The sequence below is a fragment of the Humulus lupulus genome, chromosome 7 (genome assembly GCF_963169125.1).
Source record: "Humulus lupulus chromosome 7, drHumLupu1.1, whole genome shotgun sequence".
NCBI lineage: Eukaryota > Viridiplantae > Streptophyta > Magnoliopsida > Rosales > Cannabaceae > Humulus > Humulus lupulus.
The window spans coordinates 14,027,955-14,052,271 of record NC_084799.1 but is presented as its reverse complement, the minus strand read 5'-3'; the positions used below and the strand labels follow the sequence as shown (position 1 = coordinate 14,052,271).

The 24,317-nt window shown below is 34.7% G+C and overlaps 3 protein-coding genes and 1 pseudogene across 3 annotated transcripts; 1 reads left to right on the top strand and 3 right to left on the bottom strand.

Moving 5' to 3' along the window:
- Positions 1 to 2,391: 2,391 nt before the first annotated feature.
- LOC133791404 (uncharacterized) lies at positions 2,392 to 5,422 on the bottom strand. Its single transcript, XM_062229333.1, has 4 exons — positions 4,668 to 5,422; positions 4,510 to 4,602; positions 4,190 to 4,244; positions 2,392 to 2,408 (listed from the first exon to the last, which is right to left on the bottom strand). Exons 1-4 carry the CDS (start codon positions 4,836 to 4,838, stop codon positions 2,392 to 2,394), a joined length of 336 nt encoding a protein of 111 aa, XP_062085317.1. The 5' UTR covers positions 4,839 to 5,422.
- Positions 5,423 to 11,390: 5,968 nt separating this feature from the next.
- Positions 11,391 to 13,874, top strand: LOC133789473 (ammonium transporter 2 member 4-like). Its single transcript, XM_062227324.1, has 3 exons — positions 11,391 to 11,996; positions 12,248 to 12,536; positions 13,281 to 13,874. The coding sequence occupies exons 1-3, from the start codon at positions 11,409 to 11,411 to the stop codon at positions 13,850 to 13,852; spliced, it is 1,449 nt and encodes a 482-aa protein (XP_062083308.1). The 5' UTR covers positions 11,391 to 11,408; the 3' UTR covers positions 13,853 to 13,874.
- Positions 13,875 to 14,518: 644 nt separating this feature from the next.
- On the bottom strand, positions 14,519 to 15,412 carry LOC133791403 (germin-like protein subfamily 1 member 13; annotated as a pseudogene).
- A 5,730-nt stretch (positions 15,413 to 21,142) lies between these two features.
- On the bottom strand, positions 21,143 to 24,106 carry LOC133791402 (uncharacterized). Its single transcript, XM_062229331.1, has 6 exons — positions 23,699 to 24,106; positions 23,534 to 23,629; positions 22,989 to 23,457; positions 22,609 to 22,705; positions 22,389 to 22,531; positions 21,143 to 21,453 (listed from the first exon to the last, which is right to left on the bottom strand). Exons 1-6 carry the CDS (start codon positions 23,978 to 23,980, stop codon positions 21,143 to 21,145), a joined length of 1,398 nt encoding a protein of 465 aa, XP_062085315.1. The 5' UTR covers positions 23,981 to 24,106.
- Between the last annotated feature and the right edge of the window lie 211 nt (positions 24,107 to 24,317).

Genomic DNA, 24,317 nt, shown 5'->3' with positions numbered 1-24,317 from the left:
TTTCAATCAAATCTTCCACTATCATATTGGAATTATACTGTCATTACAGCTGCATATCTCATTAACAGGACACCATCTTTTTTTTTTTAAAATTCAAAACTCCATTTGAATTACTTCATAATAAAGTTCCTAACTATACACACCTTCGAAGTTTTGGTTGTCTTGCATATATGTCTACTCTTGACAGCAAAAGACATAAATTCACCCCTCGATCTCAAGCTTGCATCTTCATTGGGTTTCCTACAGGTATGAAAGCTTACACTCTTCTTGATATTGAAACAAAACAAGTTCACCATTCACGAGATGTTATTTTCCATGAGGATATTTTTCCTCTATATAAGTCTAACCATAATGTTGATATCACCAATTTTTTTCATAACTCCTTGCTGCCAAAATCAGAATCTGTTTCATACAGGCCTCCTCTCATGCCTTCCGCTTCATCTCCTCTGGCCAACAATAATCCTTCCCAGCAGGATGACACTTCACAAGCTTTACCTGTACACACAAAATCTGGCCGTCTTACTACTCGACCAAGTCATTTAAATGACTATATCTGTACTCATAGTGTTTCTACTTCATCTACTGCTCATCCAATACATAAATATCTCTCTTATGACAGATTTTCTCCTTCTTTTCGTGCAGCCATTCTTACTGCTCATACTACTACAGAACCCTCTACGTATGCCAAAGCTTCTACCAAGCCTGAATGGCAACAAGCTATGATGGACGAACTTACTGCCCTTGAGCTTAATAATACTTGGCAAATAGTTTCTCTTCCTCACGGCAAACATACCATTGGAAGCAAATGGGATTATAAAATAAAACATCAACCCAATGGAGCCATAGACAGATATAAAGCTAGACTCGTTGCAAAAGGATATACGCAACAACAAGGTATTGACTACATTGACACTTTTGCTCCTGTTGCAAAATTCAATACTTTAAAACTTCTTATAGCTCTTGCTGCCACTTTTAATTGGTCTTTACATCAAATGGATATTAATAATGCTTTTTTACATGGTGATTTAGAAGAGGAAATTTATATGAATATTCCCCAAGGATATATACCTAAGGTGAATCTTCCTCCTAATCCGGTATGTAAATTAAACAAAAGCCTATATGGCCTAAAACAAGCCTCTCGACAGTGGTATGCTAAACTCATCTCCACTTTAATTGAAGATGGCTTCAAACAATCACATTCAGATCATTCTCTTTTCATTAAAAATATGTCAGGTGTTTTTATAGCAATTTTGATCTATGTTGATGGCATTGTCATCGCCACTAACAATGATCAAGCTATTCATGACTTCAAAATTCACCTAGACTCAAAATACAAATTAAAAGACCTTGGTCCTCTTCGTTTTTTTCTTGGTCTTGAAATAGGCAGATCTAACTCTGGCATTTCTGTTTCTCAAAGACCCTTTCTCTTACAGCTCTTAAGTGATACAGGATATCTTGGCACTAAAGCTTCATCCACACCTATGGAGCCTAATCTAAAGTTAAGCAAAGATGAAGGAGATGCCCTTACCGATCCTACATCATACAGAAGCTTAATTGGCAAGTTGATTTATCTTACCATTACACGGCCTGATATATCCTTTGCTGTTAATCGGTTGAGTCAATTTTTATCTTTGCCTAGATTACCTCATCTAAAGGCTGCCCAAAAGATTCTCCAATATTTGAAAGGAAGTCCTGGTCAAGGCCTTTTCTTCCCATCAAATAGTCAGCCTCAATTAACTGCTTATGCTGAATCCAATTTTACTGCTCATGATCTCCATCTTAAAGTTTTTTCAGATGTTGATTGGGGTTCTTGTTTAGATACTAGACGGTCTGTCACAGGCTATTGCATATTTCTTGGTAAATCTCTTATTTCCTGGAAATCAAAAAAACAAGTCACAGTATCTAGATCTTCAGCTGAAGCCGAATACAGGGCCATGGCAAACGCAACATGTGAGCTCACTTGGTTACTCAATATTCTCCAAGACTTCGGCATTCATCACAAACAGCCCGCCATTCTCTTTTGCGATAACAACGCTGCCATTCACATCTCCGAAAATCCTGTCTTTCACGAGCGTACAAAGCATGTTGAAATAGACTGTCACATTGTCCGAGAGAAAGTTCACAATGGCTCCATCAAGTTCATTCATGTTCCATCCAAAAATAACATTGCTGATCTTCTCACAAAAGCTCTATTTCCAACTCACTTCAGGGAATTGTTATCCAAGATGAGTGTCAGAAATCTCTACACTTCATCTTGAGGGGGAGTTTTAGAGTTATAACCATTATTGGTTAATTAGTTATTGTAACAGTTTTATACATTTTCTGTTGTAACAGTCTCTTGTCTAAAACAAACTCTTGTTAGCCTCTATATATATATATATATATATATGGCTAACTCTCTTCTTGTACTGATATTGAGTGAAATACAAATAACCGAGAGCTTTATTCTAATACTATCTCCCATCTCTATTCTTACTTTATAGTCAACGTTCATGATTCATTGTCCTCAACATTTTGTGGTTATCCTCGCCTCTGTAAGAAGTATTCATAATGATGATATGTTATTGATGACTATCATCCTGCTGTGGTAATTCTGAATAGTTCCTTGTACTTTCACATGGACTTTCCTTTTTTTTTTTACTTTCACATTATCTTATTTTATGAATAAAATATATTTCTTTATATTTGGTGTTGTCTATAATTTAATAATTACATAGATTATGGTGTTATGTCTACTACTATTGTTTCGATCTCATGCAAGTGTGGTGATCCATCTAGATCCCACTCGAGTAACTACATCATGCGAGTCAGGAATATAATTTACTTTATATCTCAATATACAAATTATTTTTCGATTAATATCTTCTTATTATCTTAACACGTTACAAATGTAGCACATCCTTCAAGAAGAAGATCCAAGTATATAAAAAAAAACTCCACACACACAAAAAATATATCTATTTTGAAGACAATCCTCTTCAATGCAAGTTTTTTATTTACTGCAAATAAAAAAAATTTGAGTATAAAAGTGTATTATTTTGAAGACATTAGCTATATTTACTACCAAAAAAATTGGATATAAAAGTGCAAATTTTGGTATTTTAAAGGCCATTTAATTTTTATTTATTTTCTTTAGGGAAGTGGCGATGAGTAATTATTTTAATAATCCTATTATTTCCATATAAAATTAATTCAATTAAAGTCATCACACACATTTCGGATCGTGACAAGCCTCTACATATATACTCCTAATTAATTTTTCAATAGCCAATATTAATAAAATTTCAAACATATAAAATAAAAAACAAAACTATAGATGTATATCACAGAGAGTAAAGAACAATTACAACGGAGAAGAATCTCTCGTCAAATTAAAGAAGAATATTGATATAAGGATAATATCACTACAAAAATCAGGGCCTATACCGAGAACAAATGTCCTCGGTATAAGCCGAAATGTCCTCGGTATATCTTCTACCGAGACAATGTCGTCGGTATAAAGTTGTCGGTACAGCCGCGTCGGTAAAACAAAACTTCTACCGACGACATTAAAAATGTTCTCGGTATAAGTTTTACCGAGGATAATGTCCTCGGTAGAAAGTGACAAATGTCCTCAGTACAACAAACCCCAATTTCTCATCGTACTGGTATATACCGACATCTTGGTGGTATATACCGAGGACATTGTCCTCGGTATAGACTTGTCCCCAATTTTTTTTATATTTGTTATTCCCTTATTTATTTATTTTGAATTAAATATAAGAAAATAGAATAAAATTAAAACACTTATATTAAAAATATAAATAAAAACATAAGAGTGTATTCGTTGAATTAAAATAAAGACTTGTCTTAAACATGATAATGTAATAGTCAATTGTAATAAAATTCATACATAAGTCCTACTGAGTCGGTGCTCCAACATCAGGATCATCGGGTGGTGGTGGTGGGGCAGATTGAGATCCCGGGGTGATACAATGAGTCCGGACATGCTCCTCTAACTGTCGAAGACGCTCTCTCATCTCAGACAACTCTTCATCTCTAGTTTGTGAAGGACGAAAATCAAATGGAGTTCGATCCCTTATGTTAAGGATACGTCCATATCCTTTCTGGTGGCCCCGTCGTTTTCCGAAGACATTTTGTACCAAAGATATGTCTTCATCTTCAGGCGCACTCGAAACTGGTGTGGAACTCTCAGTATCAGTTGCCTGTGTCTGCTGTGTGTCGCGGTATGCACGCAATTCCTCCTGTGATACAATGTATAATGTAATTAAAATTTTGAAACAATTAAAAATTTGAAAAATGTTTAAAAAAACTTAACGTACCCAAGTATTTTTTGCTGTCTCTGTCACCCACCCTGTGCCTGATTTATGGTGAGTATCCATCCAGCTATCCAGGATGGACTCAAGTTGCTCAGTCTCTAAATTGCGCTGTCACGTACATATATTTTTATAAAATTAAAAATTAAACGTAAATAAGAAAAATAAACTAAAAAATAATTAATTAACTAACCTTTTTATAGCGTAAGGCTGGGATTGACTGAGAACCTCCATAGCTAAGCTCTTTCAGTTTCTTTCTATTTTCCTTGTTGACCACAGAACGTTTCTGCAAAAAGTTATCGTTAGTAATATATTTAATTAAGATAGTTAAGTTTAGCAAGAAATTAATACCGTAATTTCTGGGCGACGGAAAAAATCAATTGCTTTTTGCCACTGCGTATCCGTGCAACCACCATAACGATTTTGTGGCCCATTAATCGTTAAGTGCCCTTTAATATCGTACTTCCAGTCAGAATACTTTTTAGCACACGAAGTATCAATGCCTCTCAAGATCCCAGGCATATGCCCTTCTCCATATCTAGTACGCCCAATATCAAACAAATCATCCTAATTTACAAACATTTATTAGTAAATATCATATATAACATAAAATGAGAATTAACATAAAAATACATAAACTACTTACTTCCAAATGTGCAAGTATTCTTTCTTTCGAGGCATTTGGTACTTTTGACCATTGAGGACAGTCCGGATCTGTGTACTGTCGAACAAGTAATCCGAGCTCTCTTGAGAAATTTGAGCTGTACTCTCCGATCTCTTTATATGTTCTCCCCCGCACATCCCACTCGAGAGGGAGAGGACGCCCCAACTGTTCCCTCTTTTCCCGCGTGTTCAATCCCTTATGGCGTCCACGTTTACTTGGAGGCGCTATTGTATGCAAATTCAATATTTTAAAATTAATATGGATTAATTGTTAAATTTTAAGGAGTATATCAATGTGTAAAATATTACCTCGTTCACAATCAGCTGGGATATCTGCCGGTCCACGTGGAGGATCGCATCCTCCACCATCACCCCCGTGAGATTGAGCAATAACATCAGCCATATCTGTCAAATTAATCGATATTAAAATTACATTTATCAGTTAAAAATGACAATATAAAATTATTTATTGTTAAAAATAATTACTTCAACATATTATAAAATTACCACTTAATTATCACTATAATAATCTTCACTATCATCATTGGTTTCTATGTGTTCATCTTCCTCTTCATCATCTTCATATTCAACATCCTCCTCCTCCTCCTCCACTTCCTCTTCCTCCTCCTCCTCTTCTTCTTCCATTTCCTCCTCCCTCTCCTCCTCAATTGCAACATTATCTATCTCAACAAATTGTAATGGAGCCCCCGTACGTTCAAAGCTGATTTGTGGCAACGGTCCAAGATCAACGAATAATTGGAAATTAGAGGAACTAGTGTCGTGCATAACATCTACTTCTACATCCTCCGCTTGTTCTTCAACTAGTGGGATGTCCCACACATTTCTGTGATGCACTTCTTGGACGACTTTCCAATGAGATTTATTTATAAGGTCTTCAATGTAGAAAACTTGGTTAGCCTGAGTTGCTAAGATAAATTTATCATCTTTGAAGGCCTCCGAACTGGTTTTGATACTCGTTATGTTTTGCTCAAACTTTAATCCTGAAGACCGATTAGTGTCAAACCATTTGCACTTAAATAATACAACAGAACAACCAGAAAGATAAGACATCACTAAAACTTCTTCCAACTGGCCGTAATAAGTACATTATGTTGGCCCAATATGGGAGCTCAAAAAATATACTTTTTTTCCGCCAACCAACTTGCTCTTTTGTACGCTTTCTTTTTTGGCCGCCATAACTGACATGCTTACCAGGAAGAGAATCAGGTATAAAACTCATTTGTGTGAACATTTCTTGCATGGTTAATGGCTGTGGTGGTAATCTCTTTTCAACGACACCATATGTCTTCTTGTCCCTTCTAATGGCATGTTTGATTGGTAAAAAATGTCTATGACCATAAAAAGCAACCTTCTTTTGTAAACGAATAGATGGTGTTGCCACATTGCAAGTAGAGCAAGCATGATAACCTTGAGCAGTCCATCCAGAAAGGCTACTCCTTGCTGGGTAATCGTTTATAGTCCACATCAAAGCTGCCCGAAGAGTGAAGAAACTGCCATCGACTGCATCTCGAGTCTGTACACCAGTCACCCATAATTCTTTTAACTCATCAATCAATGGTCTTAAGAAAACATCAAAATCTTTTCCTGGCGAATGAGGTCCCGGAATTAATAAACTCAACATGAAATTAGTTTCTCTCATGCACAACCATGGTGGCAAGTTATATGTCGTCAACACTACTGGCCACATACTATAAGACAGACTCATATTACCAAAGGGATTGAATCCATCTGCAGCCAATCCAAGCCGCACATTCCTGTGTTCCATTGCAAATGTTGGATTATTTCGGTCAAAGTCCTTCCAAGCTTTCCCATCAGCAGGATGACGCAATACACCATCTTTTTTTATACGTTGCTCGTGATGCCATCTCATATGTTGAGCAATGTGCCTCGATGCATATTTTCGCATTAACCTAGGGGTTAAAGGAAAATAACGCATCACTTTATGAGGCACTTTCTTTCCCTTGGTGTTCTTGTCCACCCATCGATCCTCTCCACAAACAGGACATTTGCTTTTTCCAGCATGTTCTTTCCAAAACAGTGCGCAATCATGCTTGCAGACATGGATTTACTCGTAGCCCAATCCAAGTTTCCGCAACAACCTTTTCGCTGCATAGTGCGATTTTGGAAGCTTATTTGGGGCTGGAAATGCATCATGTAACAACTCCAGCATTCCATCAAATATTTTGTTGGGAATTTTTCCCAACACTTTGAAATGCATTAACTTCACTAGGAAATTCAATGAAGTGTAATTTTGACACCCGGGGAATAATGGAGCCTCGATCTCAGCAAACAAATCGTTATAATGTTGCCCACTCCTGTAGTCAGTTGTAGGTATCTCTTGACCGCGCTCATTCTCCGCTTGTTCGTCATTGTCATTTTGCATAAGATCAGTGAGAACATCCATCATTTCATCTTCATCATTTTGATCTATCCGAGCTCTCATTGGTATTATTTCATCCTTTCCATGCCAATGCCAATTGGTATATTTCCGTAGAAAACCATTTACAAAAAGATGATTTTCTAATACATCAATCGTCTGAAATTCAACGTTGACACACCTCCTACACGGACATTTCACCAATCCCCTTGAGTCAACGCACTGCCGGGCTCTCTGGAGAAAATCCATCACACCAGCCTCATACTCATCGGATAATCGATCTGTCAAATTAATCCAACTCTTGTCGATCGACATTGTATGAATGTAGCACTGCACGTAACACTAATCATCAAACTTACAATCAATTTGTGTGTGTCCTAATTCAGAGAGAGGCAAATGTAAGAGTCTTCAATGACTCACCCTCTCTAAACGGGTCTAAGGCTTCTTGTGATGAACACTAAAAAAATATAATATTATCACTATGTGATAATAACACTATTATATCTTTGGTAATAATTTCTTATTACCAAAGAAAAAAGCAAATATAATTAAATATGTTTTTTTTAATGTCTTATGCTTTTTGAAGTTAATTATGTTGTTTTATGATATCTAACTATAATATATTTCAGTGTAAATATTATTAAACTTATTTAAATTTGACATATTAATTTAGTATTTATTAAATTACATATTTTACTTATGCTTTATTGAATAGTTTGATTAATTTAAACAAAATTTCTAAAATTTGTTTAAAATTTATTTAACTACTTTAGGATTAATTTTTATTTTTATTAAAATTTAGTTGCATAATGTTAATGTTAATTTTTTTTAATCTTAATTTTAAAATATATTATTTATATAAAATAAATAAATTATTCAAAAATTGAAAAAAAATATTAAAAAAAATACAGAAAAATTAAAAACAACTAACAAATAATATTAAAAACATATTTTTAAAATTTTAATTTTAATAATGATTAAAACTAAGAAATATTAAATTTAATTTTTTTAATTTTAATTTTAATTTTAATAATGGTTTTCTAATAATATATTTGTTAATTTTATTTAATCAGAACTAACACATATTATTTTTTTACATATTAATTTAGTATTTATTAAATTACATATTTTACTTATGCTTTATTGAATAGTTTGATTAATTTAAACAAAATTTCTAAGATTTATTAAAATTTAGTTGCATAATGTTAATGTTAATTTTTTTAATCTTAATTTTAAAATATATTATTTTACTTATCAATTCACTATTTATTAAATTAGAAATTTTATTGAGTACTTCTACTAATATTCACAATATCTCTAAATTTTACAATTCTAAAAAAATATTAAATATGTTTACTAATATGTTTAATACACATAAAATTCACCAAAACAACATAGAATTTATTTTAAAAAAAATACTAATCAATCATATAACAATTTTCCAATTCCTAATATCATTTTTACTAATACATATTTTGAAAACCTAAAAATAAATACATTCTATCTAATATAATAATTTCATATTTTTATTAAAATTAATATTATATTATTTATATAAAAAAACATAAATTATTCAAAAATTGAAATTTTTTTTTTAAAAAATACAGAAAAATTTAAAAAAACTTACCAATGCCTTCAATATCTTGCTAGCAATCTCTTTAGTCCAACAAAAACCGAATACCCAACCTTCAAACAAAAATTACAAAATATCATTATACAATTTCATAAATATATATATATATATAAAATGAATAAATCGTTAGAATTACTTTAAGATTTATTACTTATTTAAATAAAATTTCAGGATTAATGTTTATTTTTATTAAAATTTGGTTGCATAATGTTATTGTTAATTTGATTTAATCATGATTAAAAATATGTTATACAACTTATCAATTCACTATTTCTTAAATTATAAATTTTATTGAGTATTTTTAATTCTAAAAAAAATTGGGCAGCATAACGGCTGTATTTTCATATATCCCAAAATTTAAAAACCTGCAAATAATACATAAAAAAATATCCAGTCGCAGAACATACACAAAGCAATACAAATACATTGTAAATGACTATATAATTTATAATTATTACTCTAAATTTTATTAATTATTCAATTTTCTATTTAAAATATCATAATTCTACTAAAAATTAACAACAAAAACAAAGCATCAATATTCATCAACACTAAGAATAAAAAAATTAACAACAACAACAAAATTCAAATTAAATAAACAAAACTCACTCTAATAATCAAAATTTATTAACCAAATCTAATAATCTAAAACTAAAATTATTTAACTCAATCTAAAAAACAAACAATCAAATATTAAATTTTCATATAAACATATATTTATAACTAAAAGTCAAATTATATACCTAAAAAATAAATTATTAAATAATAAATTTTCATACTAATAAATTAATTATTTATCATAGGATTAAACTAACTAAATCTTAAAACTATATATGTATTTTACAAAAATACTACACAATATATTATTTCCTCTAAATTGGATATCACTAAATTTTTAACTAATTTTCATCACAAATTATTATTTTTACCTATTTTAATTACATAATCAGAAATTATATATATAATATAACAAATAACAATATATTAACAATATTAAACAAATTATAAATAAAACCCTAAATATATTTATGCAAAAAATATAAATAAAACCAAAAAATTACAAAGAAAATGTGAAATACCTCTAAAACCGCTGATATACAATGCAAAACCTGAAAAAAATACCATGAAAAACTCATTATAAAAAATCAAAACTGAAAAAAAATTTAACAATTTATACAAAAAAAAAAACTGAAATATTTGTAAATCATTACCTCAATAAGCCTTATAGCCACTTAAATCACCTTTGGAAGGGAAACTTTGACCAAAAACAAAGTTTGTGGGGGCCGAAATCCAGGAAAACAGAAATGGGGGGCGGAGAAATTGGGGTTTGGTGTTTTTCCGTTTCAGAGAAATGAGCTCTCTGTTTGGGGAAGATGAAGATTATAAAGACCCTATACCGAGAACATGTTCTCGGTATAGGGTCCTCGGTACACAAACTAAAATGAAATAACCGCGTAAAAAAGGCGGGAGTCTGAATTAACTATACCGAGTACACGTTCTCGGTAAAGACCTCGGTAAAGACCCTATACCGAGAATCTGTTCTCGGTATAGGGTCATCGGTACACAAACTAGGATAAAAAACCGCGTAAATGAGGCGGGTGTGTAAAAGATCTATACCTAGAACTTGTACTCGGTACGATGTTCTCGGTATAGGACGTTTTTTTTGTAGTGTATCGAGTGAAGAACAAAGCACGTAGTTTTTGTCTCTTTTATGCGTTTTGTTTTACATGGGAAAAGATGAAAGTAATTTGGATAAAAATGAACATATTTGAGGCGTTTATAATATTGGACCACATTTTTCTATAATATGAACATTTTGTTACTTTAGTCCATTATTTGGAAGCATTCTCAATGTTGAAAAAATAAAACAACAACAATATATTAGTCTACACTAATTAACCACATATATTAAATAATTTGTGAGTTACATTATTATTAATGAAAGAAATTTGTCTATAATACAAAAGATATTACAACAGGCAGGAGCTATAGCCTATAACCTCACTATAAATTTGATTATTTGTTTGTCGAACACTATATTGAAACGCCCAGTGGAGTTGCTCAAATATTGATCGACTATTATATTATATTATAAGCAGTCAAATAAGAAAGTTCAAAAGTTGAAGCCAAATAATAATTGGCAACGCAGCCGGCCCCAACATTTCATTTTGTCATATTTAACTTAATTAAAATTAACTTAGTCTTGGCTCAACTTACGCCCATGGCCATGCAAAATCTTACACAGTGTCGCATTAATTAAACTCACCTCCTCATAAATACCACTATATATATATATTTACACTTTCACAAAAAACAAAAACTGTTTATATTTATATAGATCATCACTTCTGTTAATCTTTCTGTAAATAATAAAATCAATAACACATTTACAGTAGTAATGGAGCTTCCAGCGAACCTCATTCCAGATGAGGCAAGCCCGGAGTGGATGAACAAGGGGGACAACGCGTGGCAGTTGACGGCGGCCACGCTCGTAGGCCTCCAAAGCATTCCGGGCCTAGTCATCCTCTACGGAAGCATGGGGAAGAAGAAATGGGCGGTAAACTCGGCCTTCATGGCCTTCTACGCCTTCGCCGCGGTTTTAGTGTGCTGGGTTGGGTGGGGTTTCCGCATGTCGTTTGGAGAGAAGCTTGTCGTTTTCTTGGGGAAGCCAGCGGTTGCCTTGGACGAGAAGTTTCTACTAGGGCAGGCGTTTCTAGGGTTGTTTCCAACGGCCACGATGGTGTACTTTCAGGGAATGTTTGCAGGGTTGACGTTGATTTTGGTTGCCGGTGCTCTACTGGGAAGGATGAACTTTCGTGCATGGATGTTGTTTGTGCCTCTTTGGCTTACGTTCTCTTACACTGTGGTGGCTTTTAGTATATGGTCCCCTGATGGGTGGTTGGCCAAGCTTGGGGTTATTGATTACGCCGGTGGCTTTGTTGTTCACCTCTCTTCTGGTGTAGCTGGTTTCACTGCTGCATTTTGGGTACGTAATAACCACACCTACAGGAATATAATATCTTTCTACGACTAGCTTAATTGTTATCCACTAAATTATCATTAATTTTTGTTTGTTAATAAACTCCAAACCATGGAATATGTAATAAATAATTTTTTATAATTAGTAAATACAATGAGTTAACAGATGAAAATCGTTAAGCTATTAATTAATATTGATCATCAGTTGGGTAAATTTTCCCTCTAGCTGATGTGGCATGATTAATGTGAACATGTCAGGTGGGGCCTAGAACAGAAAAGGACAGAGAAAGATTTCCACCACCAAACAACATCATTCTGATGCTTGCAGGCGCAGGCCTGCTTTGGATGGGCTGGAGTGGATTCAACGGTGGAGATCCATACGTGGCAAGCACGGACGCATCTCTTGCCATCCTTAATACCCACGTGTGCGCTGCCACTAGCTTGCTGACGTGGGTCATCCTTGACACGTTTTTCTCCGGCAAACCGTCGGTCGTTGGCGCCGTACAGGGAATGATCACCGGCTTGGTCTGCATCACCCCCGCCGCTGGTACAGATATCTAAAAAACTCCTAAAGATTTTATTTTTCCTTATTTATTTTATTACAATTCTATATTATTACTACTAATGCTAATCATTACGTTTGAGATCAAAATTTACAAGGCTAGAATATAAAAATAATTTAATGACGTAGGTAATTTAAGAATTAAACACCAAAATAAGTTTTTAATTATGTAACCTTCTTCTTGTAGTTGGGCACTAGCAACTAATTATCATGATTGATGACACAATTATTACTTTTAATTATAAAAAATTTAGGAAACAATATTGGGATGTTGTTAAACTCCGTGATGCGGCATTCGATCATTTTTATAATTTAATTAATATTAATCTTACATATTTTATTTATTTTAAATTTTAATTGTATGATTTTATATTAAATTACACTAATTATATTCGTGGCATAATGTGTGTTTGAATATTGAACCCTAAAAGATATATTTATAGATCATTATTGTTAAGGGCACCAATAATGTCTAATACTTCATGAATTGACATATTATTATTGTTATAAGAGTCTCCTGATCACAAAATGACTTTTTTTTTTTAAAATTATTCTCGCCTAACTTTGAATTTTTTTAAATGATGTCTATCTAATCTAATATCAAGATGTGTTATAAGCACTTTAACGTGCCAATAACTATGGTACTTTATAATGAACTTTTTTAGAAAGATAAAGATTTGACACAATCGTTGGATTAACTTTTTTTGTGAATCATTTTGGAACACGCAGGAGTAGTTCAAGGTTGGGCAGCCATTATAATGGGTGTAATATCAGGTAGCGTTCCATGGTACACGATGATGGTGCTTCACGACAAGGTAAAGATCTTGAGACACGTGGACGATCCGATGGCCATGTTCCACACCCACGCCATCGCCGGCAGCTTAGGAGGAATCCTCGCCGGGCTATTCGCAGTGCCGAAGCTCTGTCGAATCTTCTACATGGTTCCGGATTGGGAGAAATACATCGGACTATTGTACGGCCTACAGAGCGGACGAACTTCGGCCGGGTTTCGACAGATCGGACTTCAATTGGGAGGCATTCTCTTCGTGACCGTCGTAAACGTGGTGGTTACTAGTTTGATCTGCTTGTTCATTCAGCTCTTTGTTCCGCTCAGGTTAAATGACGATGAGTTGCAGATCGGCGATGGTGCCGTACATGGAGAAGAAGCTTTTGTGTTAATCGATGGGGAGAATATTAGTGAGGGGTTTGAGATCAATGCCAAGAAGAATATGGCTTTTGATGTGGAAGAGTATTCGTCTGTAGCGTCGAGATCGATTATGAGTGAACTTCAATTAGTTTAATAAATAATCATGATCGATCAAGTCACACTAGAGAGCAATTTTTGGTAATTAGATTTCAGCTGATTTGATCTTCTCCATAATATATTGCATATATATATTGAACTTATGTAAAACCTGAAAATTTTATCTTATTAACACAAAATGCTAAAATTAAAAGAAATTCATTTATAGGTCTAATATTTGGAACTTTTTATAAATTGATTAGAAAATATATATTTTTACGGTATTTTTAAGTGACAAAGTTACCCAACACTATTTGATATTGTGTCGTACATATCTTAGTTTAGATTACAAATATTTTAGTACGACTTGTACTAACTGTATATCACATGAAGTAGTTGGATATGGACCTTATACTTGAGAAAATTTCTACAATAAATTTTCTTGGTCAATGTCAAAATTATTTGTTGTCATTTTAAGATGTCGAATATCACATGAGTTGTCAATAGTTATATCTAATAATATTTATTAAATTTAAATAAGTGGAACCATATTAAATTACACTAATAGCAGAATGTGTGATATTGAGCAGCAATTCTCAATTTTTTTTACTGATTACTTAACTATCATGAAATACCAAGAAATCAATGTATGTGCATGTAGCATTTTAATTTAATATGTGCTTATAATTCAATAATAAGATAAACTTGAATACCATTAGTTTTATTTAATTTATGTCGACAGAGCTACATAATTAGTCCACCATGGACACAAGTTGAACTGTCGATGTAGGTTATTATTTGCTCGTCATAATTATTTAAAACGAACACGATGATGATGACGATTAAGCCCCAAACCGCTTCTGAAGAAACTGAACCACATCCTTGTCCAGCATGAATGCCTTAGCGAGAACATCAGGGTTGATGGGAGGGTCGGATCCAAACACGGCATTAGCTATGGTAATCACTCCCGGATTCTGGCTTCCTAATCCGGCGAAAGCTAAGGCTGGAGTATTTCCAATATTGAACTGGAAGTGAATCATTCCGACGGGGAACACAAAGACGTCTCCTTTGTAGAGAACCTTGGTGAAGAGTCGGTACCCGTCTCCGTTCGACGAAACGAACCCTACGTACAGTGTTCCCTCTGCCACGAACAGGATTTCAGAGGCGCGAGGGTGGATGTGAGGTGGGTTCAGTCCGTACGGGGCATAGTCGATACGCGCAAGGGATACTCCTAGCTAGTGTGTTAAGCCCTGGTAGGTTGTCGACGAAGACGGCCGTGACGTTGGACCCGACTGCGTTGTCCGTGTTGCCCGGATGTTGATTCCTGAGAAGAAAAAGTCCTCTGCCTTTACCAGCTCCGGGTTCTTGCAGAACCTCCCGTTCACGAACACTGGCATACACATCGCCATAGAAAGGAAAAACAATTAACTTTAAAAGTATGATAATGATGATAATTAGAAATATGCAAAGTTATAGACTTATAAATTTACGTACGCATATGTTTGGGATCATCGATTGCTACGCAAAAGTCCTGAAGAGGGCTGGGGTCGTACGCGCAAGCAATACGAGTTGCCAAAGCTACAACAACAAGTGCTGAAAGGAAACTAGGAGTCTTCATATCTTAATATTATCACTCTTTTTTTAAAAGCAGAAAGTAGTCAATTGAAGTACTTTGCTCTAATGTGTTTCTTTATAGAAATCTTGGCGGCTTAACATGTATTTATAGATGGCCATTCCAGGCGTTCGTAGTGAGCTTCTCTTTTATTGGTCTTTGGTTATTTTATCTTTCGTCTCTATGTTTTTATTTTCCTGAAAAAGATAGGAGGGGGTTTATTGATTTGATGTTTACGTTAGCTATCTTAAGATGTTACTTATATATAGGATATGATATATTCATATCAAACAGATAGTATGTTTTTTTATGTGATCCATCAACTAGTTATGTGTATATATATGTACATGTGTAAATTATTTTCAACTAATTGCTGGTGGCGGGTCGATATTTACTCATGATCCCTTTGTTTTTTACAGGGAAATATCAAAAGGTGCTTAGTTTCTTTAGAGATAATTAATTTTGTATTTATTAATTAGCATTATTCTTTCAATGCTAAATACTATTAAAAGAAACATTGGTTCATACGTTTACAGTTTTTTGAGTTTCTAATTAATTATACATTTTGAGAAACAAAAACAAAATGTCCAAATAATATAATTAGTTGTTAGGCATTTTTCAAAAAACCATAATTATGTTTGCTTAGTTACCAACTTAGTTAAATTCATCAAAGAGTATTAATATAATATACGTACTAATTGAATTATTGTAAGTTATGTAATTTAACGAGTTCTAACTAGCTAGCACTATTTTATTTTCCTTGTTGGAGAGGTCGATTTATCATCTAATATTTTAGCTGACTATTGTATATTCATCGTAAATTCATATATTTACAAACCCGCGCAAAAATAAGGTAAACCTCCTAGTTCCTCTGAGAACTTCTTGACCGTGGTAGTCAAGCGGCTGCATATGTACACATCACCACCTAAGCTCTCCACTCCAGGCTGGGTGAACTTTTTTTTCCCTTTACCTGTACCACATAGCACCCATGAGCCAAAGCCCAACAAAAAAACACAGTAATGCATATAAATATTAACAAATGAGAATTATTATAATCACACAGAGCTTATAGTTCTGAGCAGATGAGTGAATATCACTTGAGGGTCTGGTAAACCATAATGAGTGACTGACAAGCAAGTCACTAGCTTAAACAGATGAGTGACTACTGGGTAAGTCACTAGCTTAAACAGATGAGTGATTGCTGGGTAAGTCACTAACTTAAACAGATGAATGACTGTTAGGTAAGTCACACGGGGCTCAGCACCCACAACCATATGACTAAATAGTCACTGTGGCTCTAAGTACTAGCATTTGGCTAGACAAACGCTTATAGTATTCATCGAACTTGAGGTCAGTCCGAAATTAATGCTCTTCTGAGTCGTTTAATGCAGATGTCGATTAGATCTAATCTTTGTTGGCTTGCGTTGAACACGTTAAGGTTGTTCCTGACTTATGAGTCAGCACTATGTGACCAATGCCCAGTACCACTGCCGAACTTGACTAATAAGTTACAGCTTCACAATTAATACTAACACCTTTGCCAATTCTGACTAATTAGTCAATGCTATGCGCAAGTGAGCGAGATTTGCTAAACATTCCATAATCAATCCATGTCCACATTTACACATTCAACATGCCTCATGAATAACCATGCATGTCACATATGGGGTGCAGTTTTCTTACCTCTGATTCGAGCAAGAATGAATAAAAGAACGACCCTTGAGAACGGTCTGACTCTTAGTCCTTTAGCGGTCACCTAGTCATAACCAAATATAGAATAACATTAATAAAATGAATAACAAAGGATCCCAAACCAAGATCTAGCCTCCGGGACATCAATCCCCACTAATCCGGGTAGTAAAACAATCTTGAGGTCTAAAACCAAGTTCCCGAGGTCAAAACACTCAAACGGCCTCAAAACCACCCAAGAGCCATGACCCTAGAAGCTTGAGTCGCGGCCCCCAGCCATATCAGGAACAAGGGCCGTGGCGCCCAGCACAGGCCAAACCCCACCAGCTGCTTCTTCGAGCTCGGGCCGCAGCACCCAAGAACAAGACCGCGACCCCCCACCCAGAACCAGCCAAAAACTTGATCCTCTTCATCCCAAACCCTCCAAAACATACCTAAACACTTCCAAATCCAAAAATCAAAGTTCCCAAACTTCCCAATGATCTAAAACCATCAAATCCCGAGGCTCAAACGAACCAAAAACTCAAAGATCCACAAAATCCAATTCGAAACCTAGAAACTCTAAAAACTCAAAACTTAAAGCTTAGATTAGCTTTGATTGGGTTGTTTCTAGTCAAATCCTTCAGTCAAGAAGCTTCTAATCTTTCATAGGTCGATATGCCTCGATCCTCGCTTGATTCCGACTCCTAGAACTCAAGATTTCTTCGAAAATGCATCGAACGATAAAATGAACTAACGGGAAGAGAGAAAGTGTTTTTCTAACGTACGTTCTATCTGACAAGCTACTTCAAGCTTAAGTAACCTCAAATAAAACATAGTGCTCGGGGTCCCGAAAACACCCCAGGGACATTACAGTCAAAACTCTCAGAATTTCCTCCTAATCTCAATAACTCCCAATTTATCATCAAATAACATTCTCATTACTCAATATTCCAATAAAAGACTATGTTATGACAAAACCGCTAATTTGAAATATAAGACTGTCTCATGTCGAATAGCTCAAATATATCCCCATAGTAATGAGATCTCATTCATAAATCACAATATGCACCAAAATACACAAATATGCCCTCAACGGGCCAAATTACCAAAACACCATAATAATCAAATGTGGACCCACATGCATGCATATAACATCATATTATAATATAATTCACATAAACATGCTTATTATCAGTTAATGGCATAAAACAGTTATGACCCTCTTGGCCTACTAATCCAGCCATTAAACCGCATTAGGGATTTCGGGGCATTACAATTTAGGTACTTGATTAGGAGGCCGGGAGGGCTATAATTGATTTATTATGCTATTGAATGATTATATGCATGTTTATGTGAATTATATTATTATATGATGATAAATGCATGCATATGGGTCCACATTCTATTATAAGGGCATTTTGGTAATTTGGCCAGTCGATGGTGTAATTGTGTATTTTCATACATGTGGGTGAGTTATGAATAATACCACATTATATGTGGATTTTTTCGAGTCATTCGACATGAGACGATCTTTGAATGCAAGTTTTTGGTCTGGTCATAACAGGGTTAATTTCAGGCCTCGGGGTAAGTCTCGAGGTGATTTGAGGATTAGAAAATTACTGGAAATTAAAGGGTAATGGGATATGATTTATTATCATTTGAGAATATTGGGAATAGCGGGAATTTGAGAGTGTTAATTATGATTAACGAGATAGGTGGGAGATGACAATTTTGCCCTTGGTGGATGTTAAGGCTTTTACTTAGGCATAAGGGCAGTTAGGTCTTTTCACCCTAAAGGATATGTTTCAGCCATTAAGTCTTAGAAGGCTGTAGAAAAAACAGAGCATCATCCTTTCCTTCTCCCGTGCATCATTTCTCTCCCATTTCTCTTTAGATTTTGAAGCTTCTTTTGAGGAACCAAGCTAGGGAACCAAGCCTTAAGGGTTTTGGGTTATGCTCTACCATTAAAGAGGGTTCTAAGCTGAGATTGAGGTGATTTTTTAACCATGGAATCTCTTGTTCTTGCTCTGTTTTCTCATTGAGTTTCAGTTGGGTTTTTGGTTTGAAAGTTGAGTTTCAATGGGAGTTTTTGGTAAAGGATACTTGGGCTATGATGCCTAGGACTTGTGTATATGGTATTTGGGTTCATTTGGGGGTTTGAAAGAAGTTTGGAAGCTTTTTTTTTCGGTTGGAAATGGAGGATTCGAAGGAGGGGAAAAAACCAGGGTGATCTGCCTAGTGCTAGCGCAACAGCGCCCAAAGGGGGGCAGCACTGTAGCGCTACCCTATTTTCTCTGATGCATGTTTTGGGTGTTTATAAGGGTTTTTAGCTCGGGGTCTCAATTCCTAAGTCCCGGGATCGAATCTACTCACCGTTTGGGTATAATTCGGGGTCCCGGGAGTGAGGTTTAGGTCAAGACCCTATTATTGTGGATTTCATTAATCGGAGATTGTATTTGGTTATGACTAGGTGAACGCTAAGGGATTAAAGGATCGATCATTTTCAAGGATCATTCATTTGTTATTTCTCGCTCAAACCAAAGGTAAGAAAGCTGCACCCCATATGTGACATGCATGGTTATTATTGAGGCATGTTGAGTGTTTAAATGTGGACATTGATTGCATATCAAATGCTTATCAAACCTTGCTTACTTGTGAATGACACTGACTTACTAGTCAGAATCAGCAGTGGTGTCAGAACTAGTTGTGAAGCTATGACTTACTAGTTAAGTTCGACAGTAGTTTTGAGCCCTGGTCGTATGTTACTGACCTAAGAGTCAGGAGCGACATAAGTGTCATGAACGCAGAGACGATAAAAGATTAGATCTAATCAACATCTGCATTAGATGACTCATCATGTGCATTAATGCCAGACCAACCTCAAGTTCGATGAAAACTAAAAGTGTTTGTCTAGTCTAAAGGCTAGTTACTTAGAGCCAGAGTCAGAAAGACTATGGTGACCTACACGTCACATGGCTAGGAGGGTATGGGACCTTCGAGATTGACTTACTAGTCATCTGATTGAGATTGACTTACTAGTCATCTATCTCAGAGTGAGAGGCTTACTAGTCATCTACTCAGAGTGCAGGACTCCACAAACATTTATTTGTGCCTACTTGCATGTGTGTCAAGGCTATTATTGCTAGGCATGCACATTATGATTTGATGACATGCTATTACTGTTCATGAGCATATTGAGTTTTCTTGCTGGGTTTCGGCTCACGGGTGCTATGTGGTGCAGTTAAAGGCAAAAAAAAGCTAGACCATCCTTGAGTTGAAGAGCTTAGGTGACGATGTGTACATATGCAGTTGCTCGACCGCCACGGCCAAGGGTTGAAAGAGGAACTAGGGTTAAACCCTATTTTGCCGCTTAGATCGACTGGTTGTAAATATTTTCTTGTAATTGACCTTTAAATTATATTTTTGGGATCCCAATGTATACAGTAAACGTTTTAGTGAAACGTTATATCTTAACCAAAAAATTTAACCCTAAACTGCTAATCATACTTAGTTACACGATTATGGCCAAATGACTCGATTAGCGAGTTTAGCACTGTTTAAAATGCACACCGTAACAGTCCTTGGAGTTTAGGGCGTTACACTCCATCTCTAGCTGATATTGGTAAAAAAAAATTGTGTCAACAACAATTTTGCTCATGCCTTTACTCCTGTTAGTTCCACGAGTTCTTTTCTTGGGTTGGGCTATTAAAAAGGAAAAAAATCTCATAAAAACATTAGATAAATATACTAAGGCAAGCTACATAAATTTAAATATTAAAAAAAACATACCAACAGGTTCTAAATCTTGTTGCTCATTTTCAGTACTTCCTCTTGGTTGTGTTGTAGTATAAGTACTAACTCTTGAAATAGGTAGAGGCAGAGTAGTAGCGGGGATCTCCGATGGTTGTTCAGAAGTACCCTAGATTGATGAAGTAGTATTGGGGGTCTCTAATGGAAACCGTTTTGGTGCCATTTTCCTATACAAATTTAAATAACTAAATTTTAAGTGTTACTAAATAAAAATTTAAAGTATAAAAAGTTATAAAATAACATAAAATAAATTACTTATGAGCTTTCATCAGTTTCATCTGTATTTGAACATTCGCCATGTTGTAATTCCTCATCAATATCCTCTACATCAGTCTCATAATCCCCTACATCATCATCACCACTTTCCATTACATTAGTTTCATTCAAAATTTGATCACTATTATTTATTTCAAGATTAATATTTGATGTGTTAATCTCGATCATCTCTGTGTTTTCATGGTGAAGAGGAATTTCAACATTTGTATCATCATATGTTATTTCAATATCATTTGATCTCTCTTCTTGGTAAGCTTCAGTACAACTATTAGAATTCTCTTCTTGTGCACCTACACTTTTAAGTACTATTTATGGAATATCCCATAAGTGGCGATGATTTACCTTATTCACCAACCTCCATTTTCTACCAAATTTGTAATCTTGCAAATATAATACTTGATTTGCTTGGTCTACAAGGATGAAAGGTTCATCCTTATAACATTTCGAGCTCACATTTATGCTTGTGATATGGTATTGTTGGTGTTTTCTTTTCTTTTTGGTATCAGTGTCATACCATTCAAACTTAAAAAGTACCACTTTGTGGTCTAATATCTACGATACTTCTAAAATTTGTGTTATGACACCATAAAAATCACACATACTGCCACCATGTTCACCCTCAACCTAAACACCATAGTTTTGAGTGATTTGTCCAATGTCCCAACTTTCTGTGTGATACCACACACCATTAGCTATACATCCATTATATGAGAATATTCGTCGATATGGCATATTTGCAAGAGCAAACATTGACTCACTAATTTCACAAGGAGATGATTTATATTATGCAACTATCTGTAAAATTATTTAAACTATTAGCTTTTAGTAAATTTATACTTAATTTAACTATGTCTAAATATTTTAAATAATAAAAAAAAAACTAGTTACTTTTTCTTTGAACCAAGATGGAAACTCTAATTCTTGAGCTTGAATGATGTCTACTATGCCTTTAGATTGCAATAATTGTTTGTGCTCACTGTTAAATAATGACCTAATATAATTATTTATGAAAAATCTCGAAACTAAAAAAAATATATATGTGATGAAAAGAAGCCGTACTCAATATAAGGTTGCAACTCGGCATAATTATTTAAAATGTACCAAAGCACCTTGTTATACTCCATAGGTTGTAACTCGAGTAATTCTTTTCTACCAAATAGTCTCGTAGGTTGATCAAAAACTGATAATGTTTATTTATTTCGTACTTCATCGTGATCCCAATTACGTTCTGGACGATTAAATCGTGTTTCAATCCCATGAAGATACATTGAACAAAATGTTAAAGCCTCATTAGCAACATATCCTTCAGCAATTGAACCTTCTAGTCGTGCTTTATTCTTGGCTAATTTTTTCAAAAAACCTAAGAACCTGATTATGATTCATTACTTGGAAAATAAATATTAAATTTTAAAATAAGATGCACACTTCAAAATATATTATTTTACCTTTCAACTGGATACATCCAACGTGTATGTACAGGATCGCCCAACTTTGCCTCGGAAGGTAAGTGAACTGCTAATTGGATCATGACATCAAAAAATGCTGGGGGGAAAAATGAATTCAAGCTTACATAAGCATTTTACAATTCCTTGTTCTAGTGAATCCAAGTCTTCAACATGTAATGATTTTGCACACAACTTTCGAAAAAATAATGAGAGCTCAGAAATGGAAAGTAGCACATCTTTTTTCACATATGCTCGCAACCCAACTGGCAATAGTCTTTGTAACAAAACATAGCAATCATGACTTTTAAGCCAATAATCTTGCCTTCACTTATGTTGACATTCCTTGAAATATTTGCGGCATACCCATCTGGAAATTTAACCACCAGATATGTTTGGAGAATTTTGTTGTGGTTGCTGTGGCATCGACGACGTCCCCGGGCTTTGATTAGATGTACTACCTTGTTGTTGAGAAGGTAAGAACTGCTGCAATAAACTTTCATAGCGTGGGTCATGGAGGGAAGAATCAGTCTGAAAATTTCCTGACTCGACCTTATCACGCATCTTAACCCACATCTCAGCCAAAACTCCCATCATCTCTGGAGTCACATTAGTAGGAACTTGTGACTGAGTTTGGCTTGAACTTCGACTTGTGGAGCTAGATGCTGATTTCTTCCCTTTGCCTTTAGGCTTGTATCCCACTCCTATTTGATAATCAGACCTCGAGCCAAGAACTTTATCCATAACCTTATACTGTATTGATTTAGCAGTAGAACCTTCACTAGAAGCAGATTCAGAACCTGACCGACTACTTTGAATATTTTGTCTCTCCATCTCTTGGGTCATTTGTTCCTGCCAAAAGAAAATGTTAAAAAACCAATATTACTATAATATAAGATCAATAAAGAAAGAAAAAACTTTAACTTACATGTAGTTCTTTGCAAGTTTTGCTAACCCAAGTCTTCGTAGATTTTTTTATATGAGTATCTTTCCAAGCATCAATAGCATGGTCATCAGGTTCATCCTACAAAATAATAGTGTTAGTTTAATTAATAATATAATAATATCAAATAAAGTTAAGTATTTTACTTACATATTCGTTACGGATCGCTGCCATTGATTTAGAGCCTTGCGTCGACAAATACTTCATTTCCTTTCTATTTTTCTTGTTCTGCGAGGATCGCACTATAAACTTTGGGCTCAGAAACAAATCGACGATTTCTTTCCAACTCTCCTTCGAGCACAAGTCAGGAATAGCATTGAGAGCACTATCCAAATCATTCGGATTTCCAGAATAATATTTTTGGAAATGAGAATGCCTAATATTCTTTCTCTCTGAATATCTTTTGCGCATCTCCGTATACAGAGTTCCCATAACTCTTTCAGGTTCTGGATGCCCATCGATATTATAGTAATACTAAAAAAAAAATTGTTAGTTTAAATTTTTATAGACTAAAATGTATAATATAAAAAAAATTATATATTTTTTTTTACCTTCATCTTTTGAACGACCTGGTCTTTATATTGCTGAGGAACATCTTTAAAATCTAAATAATGTCCTGGCAATAGTAATGTAACTTCAGTACTCAATTGACGAACAAAAGCTTGGTGCTTAGTACCAACCACTTTGTCTGTCGCCGGATCAAGTTGCAATTCAAGTGGTTTGCCAGCATCCCACCTTCGTTTTTCAATATTAACATTACTGGCAGGGC

What these genes read in the sequence shown, in the direction of transcription:
- LOC133791404 (XM_062229333.1), bottom strand. Translation starts at nt 4,838, where the DNA reads ATGCCTGGGATCTTGAGAGGCATTGATACTTCGTGTGCTAAAAAGTAT. An exon ending in TCCGTCGCCCAGAAATTACG is followed by an intron (nt 4,603 to 4,667) that starts GTATTAATTTCT and finishes AACTTTTTGCAG; the next exon opens with AAACGTTCTGTGGTCAACAA. An exon ending in CAGCCTTACGCTATAAAAAG is followed by an intron (nt 4,245 to 4,509) that starts GTTAGTTAATTA and finishes ATTGTATCACAG; the next exon opens with GAGGAATTGCGTGCATACCG.
- LOC133789473 (XM_062227324.1), top strand. Translation starts at nt 11,409, where the DNA reads ATGGAGCTTCCAGCGAACCTCATTCCAGATGAGGCAAGCCCGGAGTGG. An exon ending in GTTTCACTGCTGCATTTTGG is followed by an intron (nt 11,997 to 12,247) that starts GTACGTAATAAC and finishes TGAACATGTCAG; the next exon opens with GTGGGGCCTAGAACAGAAAA. An exon ending in CTGCATCACCCCCGCCGCTG is followed by an intron (nt 12,537 to 13,280) that starts GTACAGATATCT and finishes TGGAACACGCAG; the next exon opens with GAGTAGTTCAAGGTTGGGCA.
- LOC133791402 (XM_062229331.1), bottom strand. Translation starts at nt 23,980, where the DNA reads ATGGGAACTCTGTATACGGAGATGCGCAAAAGATATTCAGAGAGAAAG. An exon ending in AAACTTGCAAAGAACTACAT is followed by an intron (nt 23,458 to 23,533) that starts GTAAGTTAAAGT and finishes TTCTTTTGGCAG; the next exon opens with GAACAAATGACCCAAGAGAT. An exon ending in TTCTCCAAACATATCTGGTG is followed by an intron (nt 22,706 to 22,988) that starts GTTAAATTTCCA and finishes TTTTCCCCCCAG; the next exon opens with CATTTTTTGATGTCATGATC.